Here is a 10,276-nt window from a genome sequence, read left to right as displayed (position 1 = left end):
AGCATTGAGCATTGAGCATTGAGCATTGAGCATTGAGCATTGAGCATTGAGCATTGAGCATTGAGCATTGAGCATTGATTTAGCATTTAGTTGAAAAATCCTTTATTGTAGCATATGTTCTTCATCTTTTCGGGTAATTGTTATATTTCTTCTTTATTGTTTTTGTTTATTGAGCTCATAAGGTGGTTCTCCTTTCATTTGCTGGGTTTTGGATTCCATGTTCTCCTTTCTATTAGTCTATTCTAATAAGTTCTTCACTAATTCTTTTACTAAGTTGTAACCAGTTTTTGATTTTGGTTTAATTTCTAACATTTGTTTCGTTTTGCAGGTGTTGTAGTTACTACATAATATTAAAGCTACGTTGGTTTGATTCGACTTTTCTTTCCTTTGTTAACAAAAATTATTGACAAAATTTATTTTATCCGATACTTCATATGCATTAGTTTTTTACATCTGATTGCATAAATTATTTTATTCATAAGAAGCATATAGATCTTGATGATTGATGTTTGATTGTAGGCTTCACTTTTGAAACGAGTAATGATGTCAAAAGGTTTATTCCAGTGGAAATAAGAAACAAGGTTTTAAATCAACTTCACTGAATGAGCTAAAAAAGATCTATTCCGTGAAAATATAAACTTTTTTCTCTTCTATTTCAGATATGGGTTTATGGACACAATTTTGAGGCCTTCTTGAAACTGGAGAAGGAGGTTGGGGATTTGAGAAGAAACTTGTTTCCAACGACGTTCTCGTTCTTTGTTGGCAGCACCTTTGAGGGCGCGCTACAGGAGTAACAAGCGCTGCTTGAGTTTTTAAATTTTTGAATTTAGATTTGTTTTTCTCCAGTCATATATTCATATTCATGTAATAGTGTTTTAGAGTTATCTTTCCTGTAAGAATAACCTTGGAACATGCACAGAAAAAGCAGTGATTTTGAAACCATACCCTTCTCAATGAACTTTTCAAGGCTTTAAAGTCAAACAACTTCACTGGAAAAATACCTCCTTCGTTGGGTAAGCTCTCCAAAATTTATTGGTTGGACTTGGCAGACAATCAGCTGACATGTCCTATCCCAGTTTCAACCTCCACCTCCCCTGAATTAGACGTTCTTTTAAAGGCTAAGCACTTGTGAGTTTTTTTTTTTTTTTTTTTTTTTTTTTTTCAGTTAACACTTGTTTACCTTTAAGTTAGTGTAGCAAAGAGCAATGTGTAAAAAGCACCACACCTTTCATATTTTTGTCGAGTACTAGTTGCTACATTGAGTATTGATTCAGTGTTATGATTTCTATGGTTTAGCCATTTCAATAAGAACCAGCTTTCAGGTTCCACTCCCCCCAAGCTTTTCAGCTCTGAGATGATACTCATACACATGTAAGTGGACATTTTTATTTTGGCATCATTTGCTGTTTCTTAGTCTATAATATTTAACTTTAGAACTTTTGTTTTGCTTTGTGACAAATTGTTTAATGGGAATAATTTAAGTGGGACTATACCTTCAACATCGGTACAAGTTAAGACTGTTGAGGTTCTCTAAGTGATTCCTTCCTTTAAATTTCTAATTTTCCTTTTATTTTCTTATGGGTTTAATGTGGTTTAGTTTATGAGCTTATGGGCTCAAGTGATTGTTTAATTTATTTATTTTGAATGATTATTATTTTTATGTGATATAAGGATAAATAGCTTGGTTGCCTTTGTTTATTATGTTGGGATTTTTTGTTTTTTAAATATTTCTCAGTGGACAAGATCTTTTGAAATTTAAATACAAATTAAGGCAATGCAAAAATACACCAGGAAGAGGAAGAACAGATGTACTCTTATAATTGTTTTACATTGAGACATTTTTTGTATAGTTGTACTTAATTGTTTTTATGTGGAGGCTATTAATATGCCATCTGCAGCACTTTACAAATTTTTAACTCTGAAATTCCATTTTCAGGTTGGTTTGCAAAGGATCCCTCTATATTGCGTCGAGTTTGCCATATACTCTTACAAGCACCATTTGTAGTTTAAAAATATGCTGTTTGATTCTAAGCATTGCATTTATTTTCAGCTAAACCCTCTATTTTGTATTATTTTGCTGCTAATGTCAGGGAAATCAAGCATATAAAGATAGGCAGTGGCAGAAAGCCATTGGATTTTACACAGAAGCTATCAAACTCTGTCGTGATAATGCAGGAAATCAAGCATATAAAGATAGGCTGTGGCAAAAGCCATTGGATGTTACACAGAAGCTATCAAACTCTGTAGTGATAATGCAACGTACTATAGTAATAGGGCTCAAGCGTATCTAAAACTTGGAAGGTAGTGTTTTCTTCTGGCCATTTGTTGAAAGTGTCAGGCAAAATCTTGATTTGCTTCCTCTGTTTATCCAGTTATCTTCAAGCTAAGGCCGATTGTACCAAGGCGATTAGTCTGGCCAAAAAGGTGACTTCCTTCAAAAAAACATTGTGCATGGATTTTGTCATCATAGTCTTGCAATAGCTTGTCTTCATTCCGAATATGCATGGGTTTGAAAATTAAAGCTTTGTGATTGAAAACTAACTATTATTCTTTGCCATACTAAAATAAAGTCTTTATATAAATACAAAGACATTTGAGTTGTGTAACAACTTTGCATCAGCTTCCAGATTTAGTTTAAAAAAGAGAAAATAGAGAAAGATGATAGTGTCTTTAATGGACAAAGCAGGAAAAATGATGTTTCATACTATATTTGAGATTAGGATGATGATTAGTAGGATAATAATGTTATATGTATATTGTGGGAACATAGATATTTTTTCTCTATCACCGAGTAATATGAAAAACAATACTTTGCTTTTTTTGGATGTTATGGGTTTGATTTTGAATTTATTAATTTGACATCTGAGTGAGTTCAACTCAGTTTTATTAGATTGTAGAGATTTGATTTTGGTGAGGAGGGTTTTTCCTTTTTCAAATGAATGCATTTTTTTCATTTACTTTCAACTGTTTGGATGCTAGACTTTTGAGTTTGACTTTCGAACTCCGAAAAAATTATGAATTATGGGGAGCTCTGGGGAAGTTAGCGCTTGTGTTATGTTGTGGAGGTAAAGGTAATTGTTCTTATGCTTTTGTCATGTTTATATTCTGCATTTTAAGGTAGTCTTGTAAAGTTATTCTGAGAAATTTTCAAATGTTATGCTTTGAATTGTGATTAAGAGTTATGTAATTATTATGATTGGAATTGATAGAACTGACATAGTGTCTTGAAGAGGCTCTTGATAACAAAATTTGGTTTGTTAGATGTTGTGAACTAGAAATGTGAAAATGTTTTGTTGATTAGTTAGGTTGAACTGGATGAGTGAAGGGTCATGAAGGGGCTATGTGCTTGTCTAATATCATGACATGGACAATAGTAGTGATAAAAACTGGTTCAGGTTGAGTGGATATGAACATTGTTTATTTATGAAAAGAAAGAACACAATTTTTCTGGATATTTGAGAGATTCAAGACTCTATTTTGCTGCAGTACTGACTCTCCAATTGACTTGTCACTCCTCTCAACACCTCTCCCTACTTTCTGGATATTTGAAATTAGTTCTTCCTACTTTCCAGACCTTTTTTGTTTTTATATTATTTTGTTTTTCACCATCAGTGATTGTTTTTGTTATTGTTATATAGGTTGAACATCCTGTTACTGAGTGGATAGCAGAGATAAATCTGCCTGCAGCCCAAGTTGTCGTTGGAATGGGTGTCCCCCTCTGGCAAATTCCTGGTACAACTTCAGATATATTCTTTAGGTTAAATTATTGACTTGATCCCTAGGAAGCACTGACAACTTTCTAAAATAGCATGTCGCCAAATGACACATGTTGACACTCTAATATTGTCAGAATTATTCTTTTAGTTCTTATACCTCCGAGAAATCTTGGAAACTTATACATAATTTGAACACAAGTAAAGAGAGTGAGCCGCACCTATTATTCACTAAACACTTCCTAGACTCTGCTATCATAAAAAAATAAGAAAAAAATAGAAGAAAGCAACTTATATTATAAAACCTGTGAGCCACATAATATTTTCGTTAATGTTTGTTTTCATAAGGCTTAACTAGTTATTCTAACTTTTAAGATGTATGTTTCCAATAATTTAATTGAGAGTCATTATTATAGAAAAACTATAACTTTACAAATTTGTATTTAGTGTGAATCATATAAATTTTCATTTTCATTTGAGATTTTTGTTATATTAAAATAAAATATTAAATGTGTTGCTGTGTCCTATACTTTGGACATTAGCCATATCCTGATGTCCATTTTAATGTGTCTGGTGTCTGGATCAAAGTTGGTACTTCATTATAATTGTACCAGCTTTAAATTTATTCCCTACATGAGAGAATTTTAATTACTAGTCCCTACATTTGTATAAAAGATAAGTTTTTGCCTTGTACCCAAAACTAGAGATTTTTCTTGCAGTGTAAATCTGCTACTAAGCCTTCCTTGCATTGTTTAATTTTCTTCAAAAATTTTAGGGACTAGAAATTACAATTTTCTAGTATAGACTTAAACTTAAAATGAGGAAACGGTTGGGACCCAATGAATAGTTTAAATTATTCTTTACTGATATTTGCTTTCCTATTTTCTATTATTTAATTTCTTGCATGTATTTCATGTGTGTCCTTTAATACAGATAAGGCGTTTCTATGGGGTGGAGCATGGTGGGGGGTATGATGCTTGGAGAAAAACTTCAGCTTTAGCTACCCCTTTTGATTTTGACAAAGCACAATCCACAAAGCCAAAAGGTCATTGTGTGGCTGTGCGAGTGAATAGTGAGGATCCCGATGATGGCTTTAAGCCTACGGGTGGCAAAGTGCAGGTTAACTACCAAGTTCAACATCAATATTATCCATTGCTTCATTCGTCTTGTAACATGTACTGAGTTCAAGTTTTTGTGCAGGAGCTTAGCTTTTAAAGCAAGCCAAATGTGTGGGCATACTTCTCTGTCGAGGTAAGTCTTTTGTTTCTTCAGATGCAGGCATAACAAATGTTATTTAAACACTTATTTTATGTGTGTTATTTATTTTGTACTTTTCCTCATGACAGTACTATTTATCATACTCAAATTTATATCATCCCATGGTTTGTGAACATTTTGCATTGCTATTTCAATCTTAATTAGATTCTTCTGGTATAATTTCCTTGATATAGGCATAAACAATTGCTGCTCTGCCTTCTAAAATTTTAGTATCGGGATTAATCGTTCAACATAAAATTGGCTGTTCAAATTCTTCTGACAGGGAATATGAAGGAGGGAAAGAGATAACGAACAAACAACACCATCAGTTCAAGTTAAAGCGGCTAATGGTTTGTTAGAAAAAAAAACTACTAATGGTATCCGAAACGGTTAAATAATAAATGAAAGTTGTTTATAAAGTCAGGACATTAAATGTAAGATATAGGCTTCTTAATTTCTTTTATTAACATAATAAATGAAAAGGTTTAAAAATAACAGAATAATTTGAAATTTGCTGAAAGAAAAGATGGTACATGATGGCGCGCTATAAAACCTTAAAATTAGGACACTATAAATAGTGCGGGTTGTACATGAAGTTGAGTATCAGAGTTACAAACTGAAAAGTTGGGTGTAGCCATGGAGGGCAGGAGTAAGAAGAAGGGTAAAGAAAGCAGTGCAAGCGGTCAACGGCGTGTGGGTTTACTATATGATAGGAGGATGTGCAAACACTACGCGCCAAACGAGCCGAAGCACGTCGAGATCCTAATCGCATTAGGTCAATTTGGAACCGACTTGAAGCCGCTGGCGTTCCTCAACGGTAACGCATGCACGTTACTTTACGGTTTCTCTAAATCTTTGTTTGTTATCTTTAATCTTGCTTATTTTCTTTATCGTATTGAAGATGCGTGCTTCCAGAGGCCAAGAAAGCTGAAGACTGACAGGTGCGGTTAGTTCATTCCAGACATCATGTGAATCTGATTAAGAACATTAGCGCCAGGGGGTTCAAATCGCGGAGGTCTTAGATTGCCTCCGAATTGAATTCCGTATATTTTAATGAAGGTTCATCTGAAGCTGCGCTCCTTGTTGCTGGCTCTGCTGTAGAGGTGATGCTTTCGACGATTCTTTCTTTACATATAAAGATTTTGTCTTTTTCATTAAATGTTAGTTTTTTCTGGTTCCGTCTTACTTTGCGTAGCCTACAAGGAGTTTACTGACTGGTCTTGACTCTATTTATCTCTGGCCAAGATTTCTTTAGTTAGACTGTTACAGCTTGACTGCTGTCTCTATATTATCTCTCTTTGTTTTGGTGAAAATTATTGTTTTTGCCTACTGACGGGGTGGACATAGGTTATAGTTGCCAAGATGCCTCTTTTTGCCTAATTTAAGATGCTTTTGACAAGTAGGTTGTTGAAAAGGTGGCAAGCGGGGAATTGGATTGAGCTGTTGCCATTGTGAGGCCCCCAGGTCATCATGCAGAACATAATGAAGCTATGGGATTTTGTCTCTTCAACAATGTGGCAGTTGCTGCAAGATATCTCTTAGACGAAAGAGTGAGTTACATTGCACCTACTACCAATTCCAATTTTACTAAGAATTTCTAGCCTATAGATGTCTGTTACTTTATTGCCTCCTTTATTTTTCCGTGTGCGACAGCCTGATTTAGGTGTGAAGAAAATTTTAATTGTTGATTGGGATGTCCATCATGGAAATGGTACTCAAAAAACGTTCTGGAATGATTCTCGAGTTTTGTTCTTCTCCGTTCACAGGTGTGTTAGTTATTTTCACATATTTTCTGGTCAGTTTTACTGGTTGTTGATCTTGTAATTGTTTCTTAGTACATCAGCGAAGGTAAAAGTTTGTTGCTCATGGTTGTGTTAGGTTATGTAATGGGCTTGACTGCTAGATCATTTACCCTTCTTTTACTAGTTTTTGGACCTCTGACAAGGACTATTGCTTTAAGGACTTCGGATGAACTTTGTATCAATTTCATAGTTTATCCTCAATCAACTAAACTTTTGTATTCATACAGGCATGACTTTGGGTTTTTTATCCTGCCGAGCACCACGGGTATTATGATCAGGTGGGAGAAGGAGAAGGTGCTGGATATAATATAAATGTCCTCAGGGAGCCGGGGAAATGTGGTGATCCAGATTACATTGCAGTGTGGGACCACATCTTGCTTCCTGTTGCTAAAGAATTTAACCCAGACATAGTTATAGTTTTCGCTGGATTTGATGCAGGTATGTTATTGTGACGTTTGGGTTTTTCTGTTATCTGTGTGGGAGGAGAGGGTATCACTAGTTCTTCCCATGGCTTTGGAGCATTGCTAGCTAGCTTTTGTACTTGAACTTCAGTTTACCTGTTTTGCAAGAAGGAAGTGGATTTGGGTTAGTTGATATGTTAATTTATTACTTTTAACTGTAACAAGTAATAATTATTCACTTATTTGTCACAGCTGTCGGGGACCTTCTAGGAGGATGTCGTCTCACAGCAGTTGGTTATTCTGTTTTGTTGGAGAAGGTTACTGTAAGATTGAATTTTAGCGATCTCTTTCGTACTGTTTATTGTTATTTTAATGCTAATATGTTCCTTGATAAATCAAAACTGCTATATTTGAAGAAAAGTTAGCTATTAGCAAAACTGAATTAAAAGAATGAGTATTGATTAGGGTGAGGGTGAGGGTGAGGGTTAAGTTTTTAAAAAATTATGGATGAATGTTTAGATAATGGGGATTCTAACAACAATGAAAAGAAGTGAAATTAAGGATTTTATTAACAACAAAATGAAATAAAATGGATTTTATTGAAGATTGAAAATATGTTAGCATTAAATATATATGTTAAATATATATGTTAGTATTATTTTGGACTTTCTCATATGAAAATTTAGAATTAGGGTTTAAAAATTTAGAATTAGAATTAAACAATTTCTTACAAAAAGATATTTTATAAAGTATTTTCATTTTATAATTTTTTTCTTATCTAATTTTCACGAACATCACATTTGAACGAATTGGTGGCTTGAAAGTTTTTTTTTTAATTGGTAATTGGCTTGAAATTCAAATTCACAAAATAAAATTCAAATTCAAATAAAATTCAAATTCACATGAAATTCAAATGAAATTTAAATTCAATTCAAATTCACATGAAAATTGAAATGAAATTTAAATTTGAATGAAATTCAAATTAAATTCAAATTTAAATTCACATGAAATTCAAATTCACATTCAATTTAAATTAAAATAAAATTCAATTCAATTAAAATTCAAATGAAATTCACATGAAGTTTAAATTTACATGTAATTCAAATTCAAATGAAACTCAAATTCAAATAAAATTCAAATTCACATGAAATTCAAACGAAATTCAAATTCAAACGAAATTCAAATTCATATAAAATTCAAATTAAATTCAAATCAAATTCAAATCAAATTCAAATCAAATTCAAATCAAATTCAAATCAAATTCAAATCAAATTCAAATTAAGTTCAAATTAAGTTCAAATTAAGTTCAAATTAAGTTCAAATTAAGTTCAAATTCAGTTCAAATTCAGTTCAAATTCAATTCAAATTCAATTCAAATTCAATTCAAATTCACATAAAATTCAAATTCACATGAATTTAAATTAAAATAAAATTCAATTGAAATTCAAATTCAAATGAAATTCAAATTGAATTCAAATTTAAATGTAATTCAAATTCACATATCACATGAAATTCAAATTCAAATAAAATTCAAATTCAAAGGAAATTCAAATTCACATAAAATTCAAATGAAATTCAAATAGTCCCTAGTCCCTAATTAGTCCCTAGTCCCTTATTAGCCCCTAATCCCTCCTAGTAATTCTAGTCCCTAGTCCCAGTCCTTAGCTAGCCTAATTAGTCCCCTAGTTAGCCCCTAGTCCCCTATTAGTTCCTAGTCCTTTAGTTAGCCCCTAGTCCCCTGACCCCTAGTTAACCCTAATTTTTAATTAGTCCTTAGCCCCTAACCCTTAACACTAGCACTAGTCTCTTGCCTTAGTCCCTTAGTTAGCCCTTAACCGCGGTTAACTAACCGCGGTTAACTAATCGCGATTAATTAACTACAGTTAACTAACCATGGTTAATTAACCCTGACGCGGTCAGCTAACTGCGATTAAGTAACCAAGGTTAACTAACCGCGGTTAAGTAACCAAGGTTAACTAACCGCGGTTAACTAACTTCGGTTAACTAACCGTGCTTAAGTAACCATAAATGGGGTGTGGTACATTTTAGTAAAGTGTAACATCCCAATAAAGACATACATAATCAGGATGTCATCATGCATAATATAGGAAAGCAGTCAAGAGTAATTAGGATTACAGTCATCCTTAGAATAGTGTGGAATTGAAAACTAGAGTACTAGAGTTTCTCCCTAGAAATTACAGAGAATTTAAAAATTTAGAACATAATAAAGTTGCTTCAAAATATCCTAGGACAAGAGAATTGAAGCCTAGAGGCAGCAACACTGTCTTCCCCATCGAGAACGGTTTCCAGAGTATCTCCTCGCCATCTGCTCCATCGAGAGTTGTTTCCAGAGTATCCTCCTCGCCATCTGCTCCCATCCAAGTGGATGATCATCGCAAAAGAAAACACATACAACATGATACAAACACAAGCAAGCAAGGGTGAGCTAATTATATAAAAGCATACATCATATTAATATATCGCATACAAGGAACAAGTAAAATCAAATCAGCAAAGCACACCACCTAAAGCATGTTGTATTCTAAACTTGACTCGTCCGGACTTTAAAATGATAGTCGGGCTATGGCGAGTCTTGCTACTTCTTTAAAACTTGGGTTCCCCACCCTGTCCGTTCCGCGCCTTGAGGCATACAGGGAGCCCCCAAGACTAAAGACCTCCTGCTACTTCTCACCACATGGTTCAACCTCTCTAAGTGAGTATGATTGACCATTGAAGCGTCAGAATGACTCCCAAGGCTGAGCCCCTACTTTCATTTTAAGACACTAAAGATCTCATCGAGAGATTCTACATTTGAAACTACCATAAGCAACCATGAAATCATGTTTCAGTCTTTCCCAATTCACACACTTTTGAATTATAATGAAACCACATATTTAAGCCTTAAATATCAAATCATATATAACAGAACATGTTCCACAATCACTTCCAATCATCTCAAATAGACAATATTGTCATGTTATTACCAAACAGTAATATATATCAAAAGATAAAAATCATGGATTATATATATATGTTACGTACATTAACTAAATTATATATATATATATATATATATATATATATATATATATATATATATATA

At 33.4% G+C, this 10,276-nt stretch overlaps 2 protein-coding genes across 15 annotated transcripts in view; one reads left to right on the top strand and one right to left on the bottom strand.

Annotated features, from left to right (window-relative positions):
* Positions 1 to 7,647, top strand: part of LOC106768308 — a 17,378-nt gene extending 9,731 nt beyond the window's left edge. The window contains exons 1-16 of one of the 14 annotated variants that reach the window (XR_002668641.1): positions 7 to 581; positions 660 to 1,128; positions 1,297 to 1,371; positions 2,091 to 2,301; positions 2,373 to 2,424; positions 2,980 to 3,071; positions 3,639 to 3,732; positions 4,647 to 4,832; positions 4,914 to 4,964; positions 5,254 to 5,787; positions 5,872 to 5,911; positions 6,030 to 6,073; positions 6,374 to 6,520; positions 6,624 to 6,736; positions 7,000 to 7,210; positions 7,426 to 7,646. Coding sequence is in view for 1 of the 14 variants with exons in the window: in XM_014653380.2 (XP_014508866.2) it covers positions 520 to 573 (54 nt within the window). In the remaining 13 variants the exon portion in view is untranslated. Of the gene's footprint in view, positions 1 to 6; positions 582 to 659; positions 1,129 to 1,296; positions 1,372 to 1,546; positions 2,002 to 2,090; positions 2,302 to 2,372; positions 2,425 to 2,979; positions 3,072 to 3,638; positions 3,733 to 4,646; positions 4,833 to 4,913; positions 4,965 to 5,253; positions 5,788 to 5,871; positions 6,074 to 6,373; positions 6,521 to 6,623; positions 6,737 to 6,999; positions 7,211 to 7,425 lie in introns of those variants that run through there. The other 13 variants (XR_002668632.1, XR_002668639.1, XR_002668637.1 and 10 more) reach the window with 13 other exon arrangements.
* A 1,100-nt stretch (positions 7,648 to 8,747) lies between these two features.
* LOC106767730 overlaps positions 8,748 to 10,276 on the bottom strand; it is a 9,995-nt gene continuing 8,466 nt past the window's right edge. Inside the window, exon 2 of the mRNA XM_014652675.2 lies at positions 8,748 to 9,541. Within this exon, the coding sequence (XP_014508161.1) occupies positions 9,369 to 9,541 (173 nt within the window). The 3' untranslated portion in view covers positions 8,748 to 9,368. The remainder of the gene's footprint in view (positions 9,542 to 10,276) is intronic.

Source organism: Vigna radiata, chromosome 7 (assembly GCF_000741045.1).
Source record: "Vigna radiata var. radiata cultivar VC1973A chromosome 7, Vradiata_ver6, whole genome shotgun sequence".
Taxonomy (NCBI): domain Eukaryota; kingdom Viridiplantae; phylum Streptophyta; class Magnoliopsida; order Fabales; family Fabaceae; genus Vigna; species Vigna radiata.
The sequence above is the reverse complement of the archived record's forward strand: the minus strand, read 5'-3'. Positions and strand labels throughout refer to the sequence as shown.